Below are 25,111 nucleotides of genomic sequence, written 5' to 3'. Positions count from 1 at the left end.
CTTTCCTCTTAGAGAAGATAGACCCCCTAGGGGGTGGTCATTAGCATTTCAATGGTCTCTCTCTCTGCTTGTGCTATCTCCACCCTTCTCTGAGTCACAGCCCTGGAAACTGAAAATGACTGGGGCTTTCTCCACTGAGCCAAAAAAGAAACAGATAGTCCCCTTCAGACCTAGTCCAAGGTGACCCTCCAGCTCTCCAAGGTCAGTTGTCACCCAAAGCCTCTGTCTGTTTTTTGAGGATTCTTACCTGTAGTGAGCAGTTCACACTCGCTACTTAAAACCCCAGTTGGAGCTCAGCTGAGCTATATTCGCTTCCTGGGAGAGAGCTTCTCTCTGGCACCATAGAGGCTTTGCAGCTCGGGCTATGGGGGAGGGGTCTCGCGACTTGGATCCGCAGGTTTTACTTACAGATTTTATGCTGTGATCTTGGGCATTCCTCCCAATTCAGGTTGGTGTATGATGAGTGGATGGTCTCGTTTGTCCCCCTGCAGTTATTCTGGATTATTTACTAGTTGTTTCTGGTTTTTTTTTAGTTGTTCCAGGGGGACTACTTAGCTTCCACTCCTCTCTATGCCACCATCTTGCCCAAGCCCTCCCACAGAGCTCTGAACAACCAGCAACAACTGGCAGAGACATCTTTCTCAAAGCCTCCCCAAACAGTTAAAAGACTGCAGTAATAGGGTGAGCACTGAATCAAGAAAAAGGCAGCTTAACAGCAGTAGGATCTGCTGATACCCTGGCTGGCTCCTCCAACATCCCCTCACCAGCTCAGTGCAAAGCTGGCCCATACTCCCACTGCAGGCTCCTGGTCTCGGTTCTGGAGGGTGCAGAGTAAACCTCAAACACACACTGGGAACACATATGTCTGGCCAATCTCTCTGGTAGCAGCCTACAGACAGAACCAGGATATTTGTCACAGACTTGCTGTCCCAGAACTTGCCCTGCATGTAGAAGGCAGCTCACAGAGCTCTCCTACAGAGCACTGTAGGAGATCAATCAAGTTGGCTGCCTGGGGCAAGGGATTGCTGGCTGTAGGACATACAGTGTGGTGCCTGGGACTGTGAGAAAACTGTTTCCTAGAGTATCTGTGTAAATGGGGGAGTTCCTAGGTCCATACACACATGTCCAAGACAAGACACTTGTGCAGAAAGGACCTGGGAGACTGCTATGCTTTGGCCTGAAGCTATTCTCTAAACTCATTATATGGGCAAGCTCTGAAGGAGAGCACTCACACAAGTCAATCTTCTGATTGACTTTTTTTTTCCTTTTTATTAGCTCCTGGTAAGAAAAGCTCTGTTATTATGCTAGCTGATGCCTCAGAGTCTAAGTTCCAGCAATAACACATTAAAATGTCAAAATATCCATGTTTTAACATAAGATTACATTGCTCCCATGTTTCATATAAAGAAAGGCAAAGGAGAAAATTAAGGCATTAGAAGCTAACAGTGAGGAGGATCAGACCTGGGACATTCCAGATAAAGACTCTTTTTTCAAAATTGTCCTAAATACAGTGGATTGTATACCATGGATGACTGTATGGTGTGTGAATGTATTTCAATAAAACTGAATTTAATAAAAAAAAAATTGTCCTAAATATGCTCAAATAGCTAAAGGAAAACATGGAAAAAGCACTAAAGGAAATCAGGAAAATGATAAACACAAAGAGAATATCAATAAAGAGATGGGAATTATGAAAGGGAACCAAACACCTAAAGATCACAGTAAAAGAAATTGAAAATGCTCTAGAGGGATTCGACAGCATATTGGGGCTGGAAGAAGAAAGAATAAGTGAACTTGATGATAAGACAATTGAAAACAACTAGTTGGAGGAGCAGAACAAAGAAAGAATGAAGAAAAGTGAACAGAGCCTGAGGAACTTATGGGACACCACAAAGCATATAAATATATGCTTATGGGAATCTCAGAAGGAGAAGAAAGAGAGAAAGGGGCAGAGAGAACATTCAAAATAATGGCTGAAAACTTCCCAAATTTAATGAAAGATGTGAATATACACATCCAAGGCACTCAACAAACTCCAAACAGGATAAATCCAAATAGACTAATACCACAGCATATTATAATCAAAGTTTTGAAGGTCAAAGATAAAGAGAGAATTCTGAAAGCCAGAAAAGAGAAGCAACATGTCATGTACAAGGGAGCCTTACTAAGATTAAATGATCAGAAATGATGGCAGCAAGAAGGCAGTGGGATGACATATTTAAAGTGCTGAAAGCAAAAAATTACCAACCCAGAATTCTATATCCAGCAAAACTGTCTTTCAAAAATGAAGTAGGATTAAGATGTTCCCCGATAAACAAAAGCTGAGGGAGATCATCACCACTTGACCGGCCCTACAAGAAATGATAGAGTTCTCCATGTTGAAAGGAAAGGACAGTAGACAATTGACTGAAATCCCATGAACAAATAAAGATCTCCAATAAAGATAATGACCTGAATAAATATAAATACTAGTACTATTGTATTTTTTTTTGTAACTCCACTTTTTATTTCCTATAGGATCCAAAAGGTAAAATGCATAAAATGTAATGATGAATCAATGGCTTTGGACCCATAATGTATAAAGATGTAACTTCTGACAAGAACTACTTAAAGGTGGAGGAACAAAGGGGTACAGGCACATAGTTTATGTATTCTATTGAAGTTGCATTGGTATCAAACAAAATGAGATTGTTATTTATTGAGGGTGTTAAATTTAAGCCCTATGGTAACTACAAAGAAAATATCAGTATATGCAGTCTCATAGAGTCAGAAATTAGGTGCAAGGGAAATGGAGAGTTAATGTTAAATGAGTATATTGTTTCTGTTTAGGGTGAAAGAAAAGTTCTAGTAATGGATGGTGGTGAGGCTTCTGCCACGTTGTGAATGTGATTAATCTCACTGAATAGTATGCTTGGGAGGGGTTAGGTTGGGAAGACTTATGTTGTATATATGTTTCCAAAATTGTAAAAGAAAAAAAGAGAAACTAAATAAATAATGACACATAGATGCAATAGGTGGTATTGGATGGGATCTAAGAATGGAGGAGAAAAGGCTTAAAATGATATAAGAAAAAGTTGTAATATAGAATGTAGGCTTTATAGTAATGCTAATTTGATAGCTACATTTAATATCCTTGTTTGTAGGAAATTTACATGGAAGTACTATTAGTTCTAGGAGTAGAATGTGTACAACTTGCTCTCAAATGTTCAGGTAAGATAGATGATAGATAGACGATGGATTGATAGCTAGATAGGATGATACAGCAAGGGTAACAAAATGTTAAAATTGGTGGATCTGGGTATCTGGGGTTTGGGGGTATGTTGGCGTTCTCTGTATGGGGCTTGTATTATTTTTGCAACTGTCTTGTAAGTTTGAAATTATGACAAAATAAAAGTTAAGAAAAAGTGTATCTGAGCCTGGGGAGGGAACAGAGTAGGGCCAAGAAACGGGCCACTTGTCACAGAGAAATTGTTCAAAAGAGGCTGAATGCTTGGAGGTGAGAGATGAAACCTAGAATGGGAATGTGTGTCTTAAGTAACTCAGGGATCTGTGAATAAGAAATACATATGTAGTAAAGAAATCAGTGATGACCAATTTTATGCATGCTTTATAACATTGCCAGAGAAAAAGGGAGGGAAGGGAGGGAGGGAGGAAGGGTGGAAGGAAGGGAGGGAGGAAAGAAAAGGGAAGGAAGGAAGCTTGTTGAGAAAAAAATTAGTGCTTGGAAAAGCCATGAGTCACATCTGCCAATGTGGAAGTTACCTAAAAGAACTCTAAGCTACTGTTTGGTAAATTATGGTTAGATAAAGTTAGCAGTGATATATTACAGGGGTGGACTCCCATACTTCTCATCAGATTGTTAAACCCTAAATGATTTCTTGGACCTGTAACCCAGGTTTCCTATGAGTCAAAGAAGAACAAACTCAGAGGGAATAGGGGACAGGGGTTGGGTAGAAGGGCATGGTTTTAGGCATACATGTCTGGAAGTGAGTGCTGTTATACTGCACTGATAATTAGTATTATGCTGCTGCACAACCAAAGGGCATCCTAGTGGGATAAAGAACATATGGGATTATTGAATTTACTCATCAATTAAGAATTACTTACTAAAAGGAAATATAAACTTAATTTACAGAAGTAATAGAAAATTAGCTTTCTAATCCATTTATTTACTTCATGGCCAATATCAGTTGAAAAATTAAAAAAAAATCTTCACCTGGCACTGTCTTTGGTACATTTTTAGTTCTTGTAAGAGCTTCTGATTTTCATCTTGTAGCTTATTCCTGCTGAATGCGATTTCACTCACAGCTGACTTTAATTTTTCAATAATGAACTCATCTTTTTCATTGGTTTCACAACTGGGATCTGGTTCACATATCAACCGAGGAATTTCAGAGCTGCTGCTTCCTATGCACTGTTTATTACCATTTAGTTGAGTCTGGTAACTTTGTGCCTGTTTCTGAAAAATATGAAAACTATAAAATTAGATGAAGAATATTGTATTTAAGCTTATATAAAATTCAAGAATGACAGAAAAGAATTAGGAAAACATATTAAAATGTTATTAGATAATGTAGTTTGGCCCTTTGTAATTAAGTCTTGTCTTTGTTCTTAAACCTGCATTTCAGATGGCATAAAGAGAAAATCTTTGCCTTGGAGCAAAGATGCAGGATAGGGTGGGGGACTAGGGATAGGGTGGTCTTATTAAGCAAGCAAGAAAATCTAGATGCTATGAAAGAAGGACAATTATAGATTTGATTACAAAATAGTTGAAAAGTCTCTATGACCAAAAAATAAATAAAATAAAACAAAAATAATTGGAATTTAGAAACAAGTTTACACCTATAACAAGGAGTAATAAGTCCTAATATATATAAAATTCTACCAATCGATAAGACAAAGACAAACAACACGAAAGAAAAATGGATTAAGTTTATGAAGAAGCTATTCACAGATGAGGAAATGAAAAAGGCTAAGAAACATGAAGAAAGGCTCAGCCTTACAAGTTGTCAGGGGAATGGAAAGTAATTCAAACTGCTATTACTATTTGTCTGTTAAGTTGGTGAAAATCAGAAGACTGCTGGTGAGAGTGTGGGTACCCCCATAGACTCTTCAGGAATTATAAATTACTATAACTTTTTGGGAAGTAAACTGCTACTATGTATTACAAATTTGAATGTATATGCCCTTTTATTCAACAATCATTTCTGGGATTTTTATATGACAAAGTGAAAGTATTAGAATTTAAAGATTTATGTATAATGATATTTGTTACAATATTATAACAGCAAAAACCCTGGAAACAATCTGAATGTTCATCAATACAGAAATGATTGAAAGAATTTGGTATAGTCATATTATGAAATATCGGGCAGAATTAAGTAGAATTTTATGTAATGACTTGAAAGGATGGCTGTGGTTTATTATTATGTAAAAAAGCAATTTTTTAAAAAGGAAATATATAAATCATACACAAAAACACACATATTTTACATGGTCATACAAAATCAAAGTATGGAACAATAAACACTGAACTGTCAACAGTGTTTACATTAAGTGGGTAAGAATGGAGTAGGAGAGGGTGTTATTAATTTTACATTATGTTATTTTGTATTGCTGAATTTGGAGAGCATGTAGAACTTATGTAATTCAAGTAATTTAATTAAACAAAGAATGAAAAATAAGTATATCAAACAAAAACTTAATTAGTTTCTTAATGGCTTTAATAAAAAGTCCAAGTTCCTTAGCCAAGCCTTTAGGGCCTATTACAACCTGGACCCAACTCACCTTTCCAGGCTCACTGCCCACCACCTCTCCCCACCTCCCACCTGAACTCCCAGCCAATTGGTCCATTTTCCATTCCCAAAAGTCACCTTTTGCTCTCTTGCCTCATTGACTTTGCTCATGTTATTTCCACCACTTGGAACACCTTCCCCCTTGTTTAAAAATATATCCATTCTTCAAGGGCCAGGCCAAGTCCCACCTCTGCTGGAGGACATTTTCTGACTATCTCAGCCCAAGTTTTCTCTTACTCCTCTGAACTCCAAAAGGATTTGGATCTTTTCCATTCAGTTGTCATTAATTATATGTAAAAATGTGTATGTATTATCTTCATATCTAGGCTGTAAGGTGCTTAACATCAAGGACCCAGCAATCAGGCCTTCTAAGTGCCTTGCCCATGGGAATGCAACAATGTATGTTATTTAATGACATAATAACAATGGAAAATTTTTAATAGAACCATACTTTGGTACATGTAGAGTAAAATGAATTCACCATCACAAATATTTCATGCACTTGTGACTTTATCCAGTGTTGGGCCTGCCCTGCTGGGGTATTTTCCCTTAGTTGGCATTCCTCTCTGTAAACAGATTACATACTGAATGGCAAAGATACTAATATTTAACCTCTAATTTCTTCTAATTTTGAGGATATTTTTAAGGTATACCTGAAATTGATTACACTTCTCAGATAATAATTTTTGTTGTGCATCTAAAGAAACCAGATGAGTCTGATACAGTATTTCTTGCTTGTCCCATTCTCTTGACTTTGCTCTAAATTCCTTTAAGAAAAAAAAGGGGAAGGGACAAACATAAATTGAAGAAAACTATTCATTTTAAAGCACAATGAAGAGGGCTTCTTTCATTTGTACATCTTCATTCTGAGAAAAAAAAAAAAAGTAATTGCATCCTTTCCCTAGTAGGAAACAAAAGAAAGTATCAATTATAGCTTGGATTTATTTCTAGATACATCATCTAAGTTTTTCTAGGAACATACGGAATTTACAACTTAATACTCATATAGAAACATTAAGCATTTTATTTGTTGAAAACATAAAAAGTCTCTCTGATAATGAATCTGATTACTAATAAGGGAGTGTCAAACAACTTTTTGCACCAACTAGTTCTTCCTGTTTTCTGGGCTGACACCAGAAGTTTTCCTCCTCTTTCATTCTCTACACTCAATCACCAAACCTGTTTCTTTGGGTTTTTTAGGAGGTGGGACTCTGACTTATTTAGTGACCTTGTCCTCTTGTGGCTTTCAAAGCTGTCATCCAAAGTGAAGCCAAGATCAACTCTATCTTGGTAACAGAAAAGGCATTTTAGCCCTCATTTAGGCAGTACCAACTGTACTAGGGCTCACCTGGGAAAGAAGTGGAACTGACCTGATACAGCATGCTCAGTTCTTCAAGTTTTTGCTCAGGTAGTATATTCATAGAGTGTGAACATCTGTTCACAACTTAATAGCATGAGAGAGGATATGGCTTTGACAATGCCAAAGATGAACTTCACTGCTTCCCAGTTTTGCCTAGGGTTGGTCAATGTCTTCTGTTTCTGTACAGGCTGTAAGCAACTTAAGGACTGTGTATTTTATTACTTTTGTATCACTCACACTACCTGGCAAAGTGCTAGATGCCACTTATATTCCATAAATGTACAAACAAAAGCATGGTATTAATATTCCCTGGAATTTAAACATTTCTCACTAAATCTTGCATAGAAAAAACATGGTTAGAAATACACTCCATAGCTGCCAAGCATATTATTGCATATAGGTATATGGCATGAATATATTGATACATCTGATCATCAGTTCAATAATACTTATTGAGCACCTAGTGTCTACCAGACCCTGTGACAGCGATAGGAAAGAAAAGAATTTGGAAATATTGCACGATTAAAATAATTTTTTTGAAAGGAAAAAAGTCAAAGAATATATAGTGAAGCTAGGGAAATGTACATGTTAAGAAATAATTTTACAGTATGATAAGTACAATAATAGTATCACATAAAAGCCATGAAGAGGATGTTGTGATTATTTCAGCCATCTCTATAATATATAAAATTGGAACATAGTTCATTTGGTCAGTGATTTGTATTGTTTTGAAGATGGCTGAAATGACTAGATTGGCTATGCTGGAAAATTATGCTGATTTAGAGAATGAAAGCTACATCTTGCTTAAAATGAGAAGAACATGGCATTTTGCATTTTCTATAGAGAAACGTATGGGGAAATTTCATTTCATAAATCTACAAGTCCCAAAAAAATCAGTTAAGGAAGGCTATAGATTAGGAGACTTTTACAGTAATTAAAAGTCATCTGCAATTGAGTGATGGGTACTAAGGTTAGAGAACCCCTTTTAAATATTATTTATCATAATAATCCCTTATGATAAATAATGTTTACTAGGATAAATGGAGACAGTCCATTTAAAGTATTGACCTTGATTCTGACATTCAACAATATAAAAATTAGGTAAATGAAAATTTGTCACCTCAGCAATAGTGACAAATTTACAAAACTATGCTCTAGTGGAAAATAGATAACATTTTCAAATCAATACACTCAAGATAAAAATAATTTCTGTTTACTTTTAATTTAGAAAGGAGTCCTGGGAGTCAGAAGTCACAATTTGGGCAAAGTTAATTTAAGCAGGTCATAATATTCAGGTAATACTAATATTTAGCATCACCTACCTAACATCATCAAATAATCTTGAAAATAAATATTCCCCAGCATCCTTTAGGAGGAGTCAAGGACACTAATTTCAACTCCTCACAGATTCTACAAGAGATTAAAAAATGAGGCCAAGCAAGGCTAGAAATGTGTGTCACAGACAAATCAGCAAGAGCTTACAACAGTGCTGGCTTCCTACATCATAATAGATGTACTGGTTCAAGACTAGGGACACTATACACAGCACATCATACATAGTTATGGAAACATGCAGGGAATAGAGAGCTTAGGGACCTGGAGAGCTTTACAAGGTTTTTTTTTTTCATGGACTGGAGGTGCCAGCCCAGGCTTCAGACTTGCCCAGGGCTGCAGAGTAAGTTCTGCATGGCTAAAAAAATTTTTTCTGGGTCTTTAATATTGACAGTGAGTCAAGGTCATTAAGATTAAAGTTTCTAGTGACACCTACATTTTTAGATTTTTTAAAAAATCCTTCTACTAAATATTGGGATATGGAACTAACATTTCTTTAGTGGCTACTAATGTCAAGGACTCTGCACACTCTTCCTGTAAGATATTTTAAATTTTTTATTATGAATATTTCCATACTAACATAAAATAGAGTAAAAAAAACCCCCATATACCCTCCACCCAGTTTCAACTACTGTCAATTTTGTTCGTACTTATTTCACCTATCTCCCTACTCCTTATCACTGATTTTGTTTTCCACTTCAATACAACAAACATTTATTGGTCCCTGCTGTAAGGAGGCACTTGAAAAACTCAATGCCAAATAAGACTTGGTCCTGGCCCTTGAGGGGTTTACAGTCTAATGGGTGAGGGAGACCCAAGTATGCAAACAATTACTCAAACCACATGAAATCATCCATGAGTTACAAACAAGGTCTGTGGATGCTTTGTTGGAGTATTTTAAGGCAACTTCCAGACCTCTTATATTTTCACCCCTAAATATATCAGTGTACGTGTGTGTGTGTGTGTGGGGGGGGGGGTGTCTTCCTTCCATAACCACAGTATCACCTATAAGGTATTTTAAACCCCAGTTTTTGATGAAATAAAGGAATCTTTCTGAGGTTACCAACTTGTCTAAAGGTTACAGGGCAAATAAGTGAGTCAGTCAGGCCCTGTTACAAGTTATAAATGGTCATATTCTTTCTACAAGTACATGCTGCTTCCCATTGCTCTATTACTATACCAGTGTTTCCTTGTTCCAAGGGAAAAATATGCTTAGATTTAGATTAAAACTGGAATAGTCCATCTCTTACACATTAATTTTTCAGATGACTTTAAGTAAAAACAGGCACTGGGGCTTAGGGCTGGAGAGAGCAATTAGGTTGGAATAGCATGAAAAGGGTCATCTTGGAGTCCATTCAAAAATAATTGGGGATTCCCCTACAGAACTCCCAAAGTATTACCGTAATAGGAATTCATGGTAAAATCTACCTGCTATTACATACCTTGTAACAGGAATGCTGAAGAGCATGGGGGGAAAAAGGTGGTTTAGTTTTCTCAAGGTTGGAAACAGTGCAAGGCTGAGGGGATAAGGATAAGTACATCTGTGACACAGTGAAACCTTTTAGAGACCAAGATTTTAGAAATTCTGGAAGATGTGGCATGACTAAACTGGAGTAGCACTACAGTTGTAAAAGAAAAAAACAAACAAACAAAAAAACCCTGAAACTTCAAGCCCCATTCTGAAAACCGTTATGAGGCTTCATTGGGATTTAAGTACCTAATAGTTAAACAGCCATTAAAAGATTTATTAGATAGTCTCTTTAACTGACCCCAGAGCTATCCTTCAATTTCATTCAACATGTTCAAAGAAAAGTTAATTTGTAATGGTGTTTGTCATCACAGCTGTACACGCCAATGTGTACACTAGAGGCAAACAGCCCACAACAGCAAAAATCAATCTTTAATACACATGAAGAATCTAAGAAAATATATCTCACCTCTAATTTCTGGTTCAAATTGCTCATTTCAAATGGTATTTCTTCTTTGGGTTGTGATAATTCTTTTCGGTGAACTTTGTTTTGTTTCATCTGGTGTAATCTCAGTTTTTCAAAGCTATTTGTCAGCTTGGAAAACTGTAAATAATAGAGAATGGGAACATTTTTTACTATTATCAGTTATTTCTAACTTGATTTCTTATGTACCTCTTTGAAAATGTAAGTCATAATTAGAAAATGCAGTAAAGCTTAAATGTTCCAATTAGTGAAGATAGAACCAGTTATTAAAACTAAATTATTGGAGCTGAACATGAGTCAGCTTTCATGTTAATCTGGGACTTCATTAACTGCACAGTTAAACAATGATTCACTTGATAAATGTTTTGTTCAGTTTTGTTTTAACTCTGTAGCAAAGCTCACAATTCAAAAAAACAAGGTTTTTTCTTTTATTTAGTGCCATCTTGTGCTGATAATTTTAATTTCAGTAATTCAATCTATGAAATAACCAATTTATACTTTAATGAAGAAAACCAAATATTTAATTAAAAGCATACAAATAAACTTAAGTGCCAATAATTTTTTATAATTTATGCTCTTATTTTTTTCCATTTCTTATTCTATCTTCAAATAATAGATTAAATGCAGCATAATTTATCAACATATGTGAGGAAATTTCCATATAACTGTATTCAATTTTTAAAAATATTTTTGTTTTGAAATATAGCTTCATGGAAAGTTGCAAAGATATTACAGAGAGGTCCTGTGTTACCTCTCCTCAGTTTCCCCCAGTATTTATATCATATGTAACTCTAGTAGAATATTAAGAACAAGAAATTGATATTGGTACAATATTTGTGCATAGTTCTGTGCCAATTTTTCACATATGTAGATTTGTGTAACCACAGTCATGATTCCATCACCATAAAAATCTTCCTTGTGCTATGCCTTCATAGTCACACTCATTCCCCTAACTCTCACCATCCCTAAGCCCTGGCAACACTAATCTGTTTTCAGCTCTATAATTTTGTCAAAATGGGAATATAAAAAGAAAATGGCTTGTTTTTTTTCAGCATAATGCTCTTGAGAGCTATCCAAGCTGGTACATGTATCGATAGTTCGCTCCTTTTTATTATGGAGTAGTATTCCCTAGTACGGATGTACCAAAGTTTGTTTGCCCATTTACCTGTTGAGGGACATTTTGGTTGTTTCTAGTTTTTGACTACTACAAATAAAACTGCTATGAACAATCATGTCTACTTATCTGATATTAATGTAGCCACTCATGCTGTAAATTTTTCATTGATATCATTCATCTACCATAAAATTCCCCCTTTTAAAGTGTACCTAAAGGTTTTTAGGTATACTAAAGACTTTAGGTATACTAAAGACTTTATGTATATTCACAGAGTTGTGCAACCATCACCACTGTCTAGTTCCAGATTTTCTTCATCAACCCAAAAGAAACCCCATACCTATTAGGCCCTAACCTCCATTCCCTCCTCTCCTCAGCTATTGGCAAGCACTACTTTATGTTATGTCTCTAAGGATTTGCCTATTCTTGATATTTCATATACATGGAATTATACAACATGTGTAATTTTTTTGTGTCTGGCTTCTTTCACGTAGTATAATGTTTTCAAGGTTCATTCATGTTGTAGCATGTATCAGTACTTCATTCTCTTTTATGGCTGAATAATATTTCATTGCTTGGATATACCATATTTTATTTATCCTTTCATCAATTAATGGACGTTTGGTTATTTCCATCTTTTGGCTGTTATGAGTAGTGGTACCATGAACATTTGTATAAAAGTTTATGTGTGGACCTATTTTTCTGTTCTCACACCTAGGAGTGGAATTACTGGGAAATACGGTAACTCTATGTTTAACTTTTTTTTTCATGCATGTCTTTATTACTTATATACCCATACACTGGATAAAGGGGGTGTCAGACACAAGAATTTTATAATCACACACAACATGAAGGCTATATAGTTATGCAGTCATCAAAGATCAAGGCTACTGGATCACAGTTCAGCAATTTCAGGTATTTCCTTTTGGCTATTCTAATACACTAGAAACTAAAAAGAAGTATCTATATAATGAGTCAGTAGTCATAAACATTTGTTAAATCCTAATTTCTTGGTAACACCTCCTCCCTCTCATTTGATCGTTCTCTCAGTCTTCAGGGATATCTAGGCCATGACCATTCTAACTTCTTCATGCTGTAAAGGGGTGCCAACATTATGAGGTAGAAGAATGAAACTGGCTGATGTTCTTGAAGAGACTGGTTCTTCTGGGTTTCAGGGCTTATCTGCCATAGGAGCCATCTGGGGACTTTAAGTTTCTGAAAAAATAAACTTAATAAGTAAAAATTTTAGAGTCTTAGATAGAGCCCAGGGTATTCTTTAGGGTTTTCAAGAATGCTGTTGGTTGGGGCTTGGCATACTATTCAATTTGCAATATCTAGCTGAAACTTGCCTAAGAGTAACTTCCAGAATGAGCTCTCAACATTATTTGAAATCTCTTAGCCACTGAAACTTAATTTTGTTTCATTTCCCTCCCCCCTTTTGGTCAAGAAGGCATTATCAATCCCAAGATGCCAGGGCCTGGCTCTTCCCTGGGAGTCATGTCACACGTAGTGGGGAAGGTGGTGAGTTTATTTGCAGAGTTTGGCTTCAAGACAGAGGCCACATCTGAGCAACAAAAGAGGTTCTCTGGGGATGACTCTTAGAGAAAATTACAAGTAGGCTTAGATTGGTCATTACAAAAATAAGTTTCATAAGGGCAAGCATCAAGGTTGAGGGCTTGGCTTATTAAATTGGGAGTCCCTAATGACTGAGAAAATATAAGAAATTCCCCAGGTGGGGGAGGTTTAATAGTTCCACATTTTTTCTCCAGTCCCTCAAAGGACTTTGCAAATAGTTTTATATTTTCTGCCCAAAATACTCTGGAATGCATCAGAGTATTACAATAACCTGTACAGAATAACATGATCCCAATCCCTATTCTAGGTTCCATGTAATTAGGTTGTTAAAATAAACTGACCAGAGAGGTTAAATCAGATAGGGTACTACAGAAAATTTAAATTTTGGACAAAATAAACATCTCTTCCTTTGGTCTCACACAGAAGTTGACATTTTAAAATACCAGTAATATCATCCTTTACCCTGTATTTGGGTTTACCTTAGTCCTAATTAAGATGAGCTTCATTCATATCTCTAATTGAAGTCTGATCTCTTTTTCAGCTTCTCTGACAGTTGCTATATGGAGTAATGCTGACTTGCATGGCTGCAGAAATCTAAGTCTAAGTCTCAGGTGTCACAGAGATACCTAAAGCTCCAGGGAACTACCAGGTTATACATAAAGGCATAACACCTCAGAATTTAGTGATAAGAGTTAAAACTCAGGAGTAAATGTGATTTTGCTGTAAGAGTTTACAATCTAAGAATCTTTACAGTGAGCCTCATTAAACATTCTGTACTCCTTAATCATTGACTGCCCAATCTCTGCCCAGTTTCTATCTCCTGATATCCTATGCTCTTGAATTTAATTCTCAGAGTTTGCTCATTATAGTTAGTTTATATTAGTGAGACCATACAATATCGGTCTTTTCATTTCTGGCTTATTTTGCTCAACATAATGTCCTCAAGGTCCGTTCACCTCATTGCATGCCTCACGACTTCATTCCTTTCTGCAGCCACACAATATTTCTTGTATGAATACACCACAGTTTGCCCTTCTGCTCATTAGTTAATGTACCTTGGCCACCTCCATCCATTAGCAATTGTGAATAATGCTGCCATAAACACCAGTGTGCAAATGTCTATTCATGTCGCTGCTTTCACTTCTTCCTAGTATATACCTAGTCACTGAATTGCAGGACCATGTGGCAACCTTATATTAGTTAGCCTCCTGTGGAACCGCCACACTGCCCTCCATATGGGCTGCACCAATCTACTTCCCTACCAACAGTGAATAGGTATCTCTCTCTCTTTCCACATCTTCTCTAGCACTTGTATCTTTCTGTTTATTTATTGAACAGTTCTATTCATACACCTAGTCCATCCTAAGTGTACAATCAGTGGCCCCTGGTATAATCACAAAGTTATGCATTCACCACTACAATCTGTAAGAGCATTTCCATTTCTTCTGCAAAGAAAGAAGAGAAAAAAAAAAGAGAAAAAAAATCCCATACCCCTCTTTTATATCTCCCTCTTATGGATATTTAGCTTTGGTGTATTGCCATTGTTACAATTAATGAAATAATATTACAATGTTACTGTTAACTATAGACCCTAGTTTGCATTAATTGTATTTTTTCCATATACCATCCTATTTTTAACCCTTTGCAATGGTGACATACATTTGTTCTCACTCATGTAAAAACTTTATTATATTTGTACATTTATTGACCATCATTGTCCACTCTAGGTTTCACTAAGTTATACAGTCCCAGTTTTTATCCTCTACCTTTCCTTCTGGTGCTGTACATGCCCCTAGCCTTCCTCTTTCAACCATACTCATACTCAGCTTCCTTCATTATACTTACAATATTGTGCTACCATCTGTGTGATGGTATTGTGCTATACATTTCTGAATCTTTACAATCAATCTTGTTAAAAATTCTGTACTCCTTAAGCATCAAATGCCCAGTCTCTACCCTCTTTCTAGCTCCTGATAACCTGTGTTGTCAATGTTAACTTTCAGAGTTTCCTCATTATAGTTAGTTGATATTAGTGAGACCATATAGTATTTGTCCTTTTGTTTCTGCTAATTTCACTCAACATAATGTCCTCAAGGTTCATCCACTATGTTTCATGTCATGACTTTATTTTGTCTTACAGTTGCATAATATTCCATTGTATGTAAATAGCAGTTTCTCCACTCATCAGTTGATTAACATATGGGCTGTTTCCATCTCTTCGCAATCCTGAATAATGCTGCTATAAACATCGGTGTGCAAATGTCTGTTCTTGTCCCTGCTTTCAGTTCCTCCTAGCATATACCTGGTAACAGGATTTCTGGATCATACAGAAATTCTACACTTAGCTTCCTGAGGAACTGCCAAACTGCCTTCCAGAGTGGCTGCACCATTCTATATTCACACCAACAGTGAAAAACTGTACCTATTTGTCCACATCCTCTCCAACACTTGTAGTTTTCTGTTTTTTGGTTGTTTTTTTTTTTATAATGGCCATTCTAGTAGGTATGAGATGATATCTCATTGTGGTTTTGATTTGCATTTCCCTAATAGCTAGTGAAGTTGAGCATCTTTTCATGTTTTTTTAAGTCATTTGTATTTTCTCTTTGGAAAAGTGTCTATCCTTGTCTTTTGCCCATTTTTAAATTGGGTTGTCTTTTTGTTGTTGAGTTGCAGGATCTCTTTATATATTCTGGATATTAAAGCCTTATCCAATATGGGGTTTCCCAATATCGTCTCCCATTTAGTAGGCTGCCTTTACTTTCCTGACAAAGCTACTTGATGCACAGAAGTATTCAATTTTGAGAAGATCACATTTATTTATTTCTTTTTTCATTGCTTGCACTTTGGGTTAAGGTCTAGGAAACCACTTCCTACCACAAGATTTTTAAGATATTTCCCTAAATTTGCTTCTAAAAGTTTTATGGCTTTACCTCTAATGTTTAGGTCTTTGATCCATTTTGAGTTAATTTTTGTATGAGGTATGAGATAGGGGTCCTTTTTCATTCTTTTGTATGTAGATATCCAGTTCTCCAAGCATCATTTGTTGAAGAGGCTATTGTGTCCCAGTTGAGTGGACTTGGCAGCCTCATCAAAAATCAATTGTCCATAGATGCAAGGGTCTGTTTCTGAACTCTCAGTTCTATTCCATTGGTCAGTATATCTATCTTTATGCCAGTACCATCCTGTTTCTTTTTTAATTCAATTTTATTGCAATTGTTCATATATCATACAGTCATCCAAAGTACACAATCAGTTGCCCATGGTACCATCACACAGCTGTGCATCTGTCACCACAATTCTTTTTTTTTTTTTTCAAATTTTTAGAACATTTTCATTACTCCAGAAAAGAAATAAAAGCAAGAAAGAAAAATCAAATACTCCCATACCCCTAACCTCCCCACTTCCATTACTGACTCATAGTATTGGTGTTCTAGTTTGCTAATGCTGCTGGAATGCAAAACACCAGAGATGGGTTGGCTTTTATAAAAGGGGGTTTATTTGGTTACACAGTTACAGTCTTAAGGCCATAAAGTGTCCAAGGTAACACATCAGCAATCAGGTACCTTCACTGAGGATGGCCAATGGTGTCCGGAAAACCTCTGTTATCTGGGAAGGCACGTGGCTGGCGTCTGCTCCAAAGTTCTGGTTTCAAAATGGCTCTCTCCCAGGACGTTCCTCTCTGGGCTGCAGTTCCTCAAAAATGTCACTCTTAGTTGCACTTGGGATATTTGTCCTCTCTCAGCTTCTCCGGAGAGAGAGTCTGCTTTCAATGGCCATCTTCAAACTGTCTCTCATCTGGAGCTCCTGTGCTTTCTTCAAAGTGTCCCTCTTGGCTGTAGCGCCTCTTCAAAGTTCACTCTCGGCTGTACTGCGTTCCCTCTGCCCGTCAGCTTATTTATATAGCTCCACTGATCAAGGCCCACCCTGAATAGGTGGGGCCATGCCTCCATGGTAATATCTCATCAGAGTCACCACCACAGCTGGGTGGGGCGCATTCCAAAGAAACACTCAAAGAATTACAATCTAATCAACACTGGTAATGTCTGCCCACACAAGATTATATCAAAGATGGTGTTTGGGGGACATAATACATTCAAACTGGCACAACTGGTATAGTACATTTGTTACTGTTGATGAAAGAATGTTAAAATACTACTAACTGTAGTACATAGTCTGTAATAGGTATATATTTTTTCCCTATATACCCCTCTATTATTAACTTCTAGATATAGTGTCATACATTTGTTCTAGTTCATGAATGAGACTTCTAATATTTGTACAGTTAATCATGGATGTTTTCCACCACAAGATTCACTGTTAAATACATTCTCATTTTTCAACCTCCAGCTTTCCTTCTGGTAACATACATGACTGTAATCTTCCCCTTTCCACCACATTCTCACACCATTCAGCACTGTTAGTTATTCTCACCCAGTAATGTGCTACTGTCACTTCTGTCCACTTCCAAACACTTAGGTTCTACCTAGTTGAACATTCTGCTCATAATAAGCAACTGCTCCCCATTCGTTAGCCTCGTTCTATATCCTGGTAACCTATATTTCATGTTTATGAGTTTACATATTATAATTAGTTCATATCAGTGAGATCATACAATAGTTGTCCTTTCATGTCTGACTTATTTCACTCAGTATAGTGCCCTCAAGGTTTCTTCATCAACCCATTTTTTTTAAGATGATTTTGTTCATACACCATACATTCTGTCCTAAGTAAACAATGGGTAGTTGCCTGTGTAATCACATATTTATGCATTCACCGCCATTACCACTATCTGTATAAGGACACCTCCATTACTTCCACAAAGAAGGAGGAAGAGTCAAAGAAGGTAGAGAGACAAAAGAAAAAGAAAAAGAAAAAAAAAAAGAAAAAGAAAGAAAAAAATGACACTAAAAAGCAACAAAAGAAAAGGCAGAATTGAAATAAAGTATAATTAAAGAGTCAGATAACATCATCAATGCCAAGAGTTCCACATCCCTTCCTTATATCCTTCTCTTACAGGCATTTAGCTTTGGTATATTGCCTTTGTTACATTAAAGGGAGCATAAAACAATGTTTCTGTTAACTACAGTCTCTAGTTTGCATTGATTGTATTTTTTCCCCAATACCCCATTTTTAGCACATTGCAAAGTTGACATTCATTTGTTCTCCCCCATGTAAAAACATATTAGTACATTTTATCACAATTGTTGAGCACTGTAGGTTTCACTAAGTTATACAGTCCCAATCTTTATTTTCCTTCTTTCCTTCTGGTGTCCCACATGCTCCTAATCTTCCTCTTTCAATGATACTCACAGTCATCTTTGTTCAGTGTACTTACATTTTTGTGCTACCATCACCCAAAATTGTATTCCAAACTTCTCACTCCTGTCTTTTCCTATCTGTCTGTAGTGCTCCCTTTAGTATTTCCTGTAGAGCAGGTATCTTGTTCACAAACTCTTTCATTGTCTGTCAGAGAATATTTTAAACTCTCCCTCATATTTGAAGGACAGTTTTGCCAGATATAGGATTCTTGGTTGGTGGTTTTTCTCTTTCAGTATCCTAAATATATCACACCACTTCCTTCTTGCCTCCATGGTTTCTACTGAGAAATCTGCACATAGTCTTATCACACTTCCTTTGTACGTGATGGATCGCTTTTCTCTTGCTGCTTTCAGGATTCTCTCTTTCTCTTTGATATTTAATAATCTGATTATTAAATGTCTTGGCATAGGTCTGTTCAGATCTATTCTGTTTGGAGTGCACTGCACTTCTTGGATCCTTAATTTTATATCTTTCATAAGAGATGGGAAATTTTCATTGATTATTTCCTCTATTATTGCTTCTGCTCCTTTTTCCCTTCTCTTCTCCTTCTGGGACATCCATGACATTTATATTCATGTGCTTCATATTGTCATTTAATTCCCTGAGATGTTGCTCATATTTTTTCCATACTTTTCACTATCTGTTCTTTTGTGTGTAGGATTTCAGGTATCTTGTTCTCCAGTTCCTAAGTGTTTTCTTCTGCCTCTTGAGATCTACTGTTGTATGTCTCCATTGTGTTTTTCATCTCTTGTGTTGTGCCTTTCATTTCCATAGCTGCCAGTTGTTTCTTCAGACTTTTGATTTGTACCTTATTGTTTGCCCACTGTTTTCTTTATATCCTTCATCTCTTTTGCCATATCTTCCCTGAATTCATTGATTTGGTTTTTGATTTGATTTAGCATATTTCTTTGAAAATCTTTAATAGATTGTTTCATTAAAGTGAAACAATATCTCAACTGCATCTTAATTGATATGTAAGTTTCTTCCTTTGACTGGGCCATACCTTTGTTTTCCTAGTGTGAATTGTTGTTTTCTGTTGTCTAGGCATCTGGTTTCCTTGATTACCCCAATCAGATTTTTCCAGACCAGAATGGCCTCAGGTCTCAGAATGGGGAAATATTCAGTATCAAGTTTCCCTGAGGGTGTGTCTTAGAAGACTGACAGACTTTCCTGTGAGGCCTCTAGCTGTTGTGCTTTTCCTAACCTGCCCAGCAGTTGGCACTTGTCAGCCTGTCACTCCCTAGTGGTGTAAAGAGGTGTGGCCCCTTTAATTTTCAGGTTAAGCTGTTTCTGGATTGATTGTTTTTCCCCAGGCCTTGGGGTCTGAGTTCTGAAGGGAGGGTGGGCACTTGAGCTGAGCCCTACCTCCTTTCTCTTAGGGAAGATACACCCCCTTATGGAGTTATCTTCTGCATTTTGAATATCTCCTTTGTCTCTCTGACTCTGCCAACTCCACCCGTTTGGGTCAGAGTGTGAGTACTGAAAATGGCTGAGGCTCTCTCCACTGAGCCACTCAGGTTGAGAGGGAGAAAAAGGGAGAGAAAGCCCCCAGTCCATGGCCCCCAGCTTTGCCCGTCAGCCAGAGACGGCAACTGGTCTCCTGGGCTCCTTTTCTGGGGCACATGTGCCCTTCAGCTCTCTAAGGTCAGTCTCTAAAAGACTCCATATCTTTTTCCTCTTTTAAATTAGTTTTTTTCTCTCTGTCAGCCTCACCCCTCTCCACTGGGAGCGACCTCAGAGTACTTTGCTTCTTGTTAGGGGTTTGTCTATGTTTGTAGCTTGTATTCAGCAGTCCACATTTGTTAATTAAAACCCCAGTTGGAGCTTGGCTGAGCTATATTCACTGGCTTCTGGAATGCTGCTTTCTTCTACAGTGAGGTCTTGCAGCTCAACCTGCCATGAGGGGAGGGGTCTCCCAGCATGGTTCTGCAGTTTTTACTTACAGACTTTATGTGCAATCTCAGCCATTCCACCCAATCCAGGTTGGTGTACTATGTGTAGACAGTCACGGTTGTCCCCTGGCAGCTGTTCCAGATTATTAACTAGTTGTTCCTGGTTGTTTATTATTTGCTCGAGGAGACTAACTAAACTCCACACCTCTCTATGCCACCATCTTGCCCCTCCTCTACCATGCTGTTTCGACCACTGTAGCTTTGTAATATCTTTAAAGTCAGGTAGTATGAAACTTCCCACTTCACTTTTCTTTCTCAAGATATTTGTAGCTAATCAAAGCACCCTGCCCTTCCAAATAAATTTTATTATTATTATTATTTTTATTTCTTCAAAGTAAGTTGTTGGGATTTTGAGTGGCATTGCATTGAATCTATAAATTAATTTTGGTAGAATTGACATCTTACCTATATTTAGTTTCAATCCATGAACACAGTATGTCCTTCCATTTATTTAGGTCTTCCTTGATTTCTTTCAGCAATGTTTGATAGTTTTCTGTGTCTAGGTCTTTTATGTCCTTGGTTAAATTTATTCCTAAATAGTTGATTCTTTTGGTTGCTATTGTAAATGGGATGGAATTTTTTCTTGATTTCCTCATGAAATTGCTCATTATTAGGGTGTAGAAATAGTACCAATTGTTGCGTGTTGATCTGTATCCTCCCACTTTGCTGTACTCATTTGATTAGCTCTAGTAAGTTTACTGTAGATTTTTCAGCATTTTCTAAATATAGGATCATGTCATCTGCAAACAGTGAAACTTTTACTTCTTCCTTTCCAATTTGGATGCCTTTTATTTCTTTTCCTTTTTTTAATTTTAAAGTTACTTTATTTATCAAATAAAAAAAACATTTCCAAACAAAATAAAGCGAAGCAATGGGAAAAACAAATATCCTGAAATAATTTCATTCCTTCCAATATACTCTTACCATACCAAAAGAAAATTAATGAACCATAGTCACACCTTGCCTAATTGCTCCAACTAGAACTTCCAGCACAATGTTGAAAAACAATGGTGACAGTGCGCATCTTTGTCTTGTTCAAAATCTTAGAGGGAAAGCTTTCAGTCTTTCCCCATTGAGTATGTTAGCTGAGCACTTTTCATATATTCTCTTTATCATGCTGAGGAACTTTCCTTCTATTCCTATCTTTTGAAGTGTTTTCATCAATAAAGGATGCTGAATTTTGTCAAATGCCTTTTCTGCATCAAGTGAGATGATCACATGGCTTTTCCCCTTTGATTTATTGGTGTGGTGTATTACATTAATTGTTTTTCTTGTGTTGAACCACACTTGCATAGCTGGAATAAAACCCACTTGGCCATGGTGCATAATTCTTTTAATGTGCTCATCACCCTAATATCAAAGCCAGACAAAAAAAAAGAAAATTATGGACCAATCTCTTTAATGAATGTAGATGCAAAAATCCTCAATAAAATACTTGCAAATCAAATCCAGCACTCTGGCTAGGTACATAAATATTTATGATTGTTATTTCTTCTTGATAAATTGTCCCTTTTAGTAATACATAGTGTCCTTCTTTGTCCTTTTAATTGTTATATATTTGGAGTCTAATTGATCTGATATTAGTATAGCTACCCCTGCTCTTTTCTGGTTGCTGTTGGCATGAAATATCTTTCTCCAGCCTTTCACTTTCAATCTGTTTTCGTCCTTGGGTCTAAAGTGAGTCTCTTGTAGACAGCATATAGATGGATCCTGTTTTGTATCCATTCTGCCAGTGTATGTCTTTTGACTGGGGAGTTTAATCCTTTTACATTTAATGTAAAGGCAGTACTTTTTCCAAAAATTTTGTCATATATTTTCTCTCTTTTTTTACATCTTAAGTTACCCTTACTGATAAGATTCATTTCTATACTTTTCTCTAAACCTCTCTCTCCTGTCTTTTCCTATCTGCCTGTAGCACTCCCTTTAGTATTTCTTGTAGAGAAGAACTCTCTCAGTGTCTATCTGTAAATATTTTAAACTCTCCCTCATTTTTGAAGGACAGTTTTTCCAGATATAGAATTCTTGGTTGGAAGTTTTTCAGTATTTTAAACATATCACACCACTGCCTTGTCTCAAGGGTTTCTGCTGAGAAATCTGCAATTAGTCTTACCAAGTTCCTCTGGTATGTGATGGATCGCTTTTCTTTTGCTGCTTTCAGAATTCTCTCTTTGTCTTTGGCAACTGAAAATCTGATTAGTAAGTGTGTTGGAATAGGTCTATTTGGATCTATTCTGTTTGGGGTGGGCTGCGCTTCTTGGACAGTTCTGTGCTTTGATTTATCAGTCTTGGCCCTTCATCAGATCATTTCTGGTTGGTGTACAATGTGAGTCTGGTCTTTGAAGTCCTCCAAACAGTTGTTCCAGACAGTTCCTGGCTATTTACTGGTTGCTCTAGAGGACGAACTAAACCCCATAGCTCCTTATGCCACCATCCTGAACTTAAAGCCTCTATGTTTAACCTTTTGATGAACTTCCAAGCTGTTTTCCAAACTGGCTGTATCATTTTACATCTCCACTAGAAATGTACGAGGTGCCAATTTGGAGAACTGCCAACACTTGTTTTTTCTCTCATTTTAATTATAGCCATCCCAGTGAGTATGAAGTGGTACCTCTTTGTGGTTTTGATTTATATATCCATAATTATTAATTATGTTTAATATCACTGCATGTGCTTATTGGCCATTTGTATAACTTCTTTGGAAAAATGTCCATTCAAATTTTTGTTTATTTTAAAATTTGGTCGTTTGTCTTTTTATTATTGACTCATAAGAGTTCTTTATATATTTCAGATACCAGTCCTCTTTCAGATATATGATTTACAAACATTTTCTCCCATTCTGTTTATAGTATTTTCCCTTTCTTGATGATATCATTTAAAGCACAAAGGAATTTAATTCTGATAAAGCCTAATTTATCTATTTTTTTTCTTTTGTTGCTTTTGATTTAGGTGCCATATGTAAGAAACCATTGCATAATCCGAGGTTATGAAAATTTATCCTTATGTTTTCTTCTAAGAGTCATTTTGTCTTAGTTTCACTTTTAGGTCTTTGATCCATTTTGAATTAATTTTCTATATTCAAGAGTTTAGGGTCCAACATCATTCTTTTGCAAGTAGATATTCAGTTGTCTCTGCAGTATTAGTTGAAAAAACTATTCTTTCTCTAATGGATTATCTTGGCACCACATCTGCTTTCTTTTGATTAATATTTGTTTGCTATATCTTTTTCCATCCTTTAACTTTAAACTTACCTATACCATTGTATATGAAATGAAATGCTGGAAGAAAGTGTATATTTGGCTCATATTTTTATCCAATTTGTCATATTTTTGTATTTTAATTGGTGTATTTAGACATTTACCTTTAATGTAATTATTGATATGTTAGGGCTTAGGTTTGCCATTTTATTTTTGTTTTCTGTTTGTTCTCTCTGTTTCTGGTTTCTCTGTTTTCATTTTCCTGCTTTCCCATGTGTTACTTACACACTTTTTAGAATTCAATTTTAATTTACTTTTCAGTCTTTTAAGTGAATCTCTTTGTATAACTTTTTTAGTGGTTGCTTTAGGTATTAAATCATATGTACATAACCTATCACAGTCTACTGGTGCCATCATTTTACTAGTTCAAATGAGGTATAGAAAGCTTACTTCTCTTTATGTCCTTTGACCCTGCCACATTTGTAATATAACTGTCTTAAGCATTTCCTCTGCACACATTGAGAACCACATTAGACAGTTATAATTTTTTGCTTTAACTGTCATACATAATTTAGAAAATTCAGAAGGAGAAGGAAAGTCAACTGCATTTACCTATGTTTATACTCTTTACAGTGTTCGTTCTTCCTTTCAGATATCCCAGGATACCTTCTTCATCATTTCCTTCCTGTTTAGAGAACTTTCTTTAGCCATTCCTTTAGGGAAGGTCTGCTGGCAACAAATTCTCTTAGTTTTCATCAACTGAAAATATCTTGATTTCCTCTTTATTTGCATAGAAACCTGGGTTGAAAATTTTGCTCTTTCACCACGTGAAAAATGCTGTGCTACTTCCTTCTGGCCTTCATGGTTTCTGATGAGAAATCTGCTGTTATCTGAGTTAATTGCTTTTCCCCTATTGGTAAGGAATAGTTTTTCTTCACTGTTCCCAAGATATGTTCTTTGTCTTTAGTTTTCAAAAATTTGACTCTGATGTGTCATAATGTGATTTTTTTTGGAGGGGGGGCAGTTATCCTGTTTGGGGTTTGCTTGGCTTCCTGAATTTATAGTTTTATTTCTTTTGCCAAATTTTAGAACTTTTCAGCCATTCTTTCTTTTTTTAACAGATGAATTTTCTTGCATCTTTCAAATCACAAATAGGTCTGGCATCTTGTTGATTGCATTGCCACACAAATCTTAGATCTTATTCATCAACCTGAACTATTCCTTTTTCAAAGACATTGTTACTATTCAGAATTTTTCTTATATCCTCGTTATTAACTGTTGTGCCTTGCTGAATCAAAGCAGCTGAATTTGATACAAGTTTAATGTAATTTCTTTCAAGAATGAATTCATCTTTCTTGGACTTAATATACTGAACAAGCATCACCTGGCCTCATACAAACACTGCAGATATATTTTTCACCCAAGAAATTTCAGATTTCAACCAGAGTCCCATTCTCCTGAATAACAACATTGATGGGGAAGTGAGCATACATAGACCTCATCTTGTAACAAAAGCCC

At 36.3% G+C, this 25,111-nt stretch overlaps 1 protein-coding gene across 2 annotated transcripts in view; it reads right to left on the bottom strand.

Annotated features, from left to right (window-relative positions):
- DEUP1 (deuterosome assembly protein 1) overlaps positions 1-25,111 on the bottom strand; it is a 142,955-nt gene that overhangs the window by 57,359 nt on the left and 60,485 nt on the right. For both annotated transcript variants that reach the window (XM_037841451.1, XM_037841452.1), the window contains exons 5-7: positions 10,425-10,559; positions 6,449-6,562; positions 4,217-4,459 (exon numbers count right to left, since the gene is read on the bottom strand). In XM_037841451.1, coding sequence (XP_037697379.1) covers positions 4,217-4,459; positions 6,449-6,562; positions 10,425-10,559 — 492 coding nt within the window. The remainder of the gene's footprint in view (positions 1-4,216; positions 4,460-6,448; positions 6,563-10,424; positions 10,560-25,111) is intronic.

Source organism: Choloepus didactylus, chromosome 6, assembly GCF_015220235.1.
Source record: "Choloepus didactylus isolate mChoDid1 chromosome 6, mChoDid1.pri, whole genome shotgun sequence".
Taxonomy (NCBI): domain Eukaryota; kingdom Metazoa; phylum Chordata; class Mammalia; order Pilosa; family Megalonychidae; genus Choloepus; species Choloepus didactylus.
Note: the sequence above shows the minus strand (reverse complement) of the source record. Positions and strands in the feature narration are given on the sequence as shown.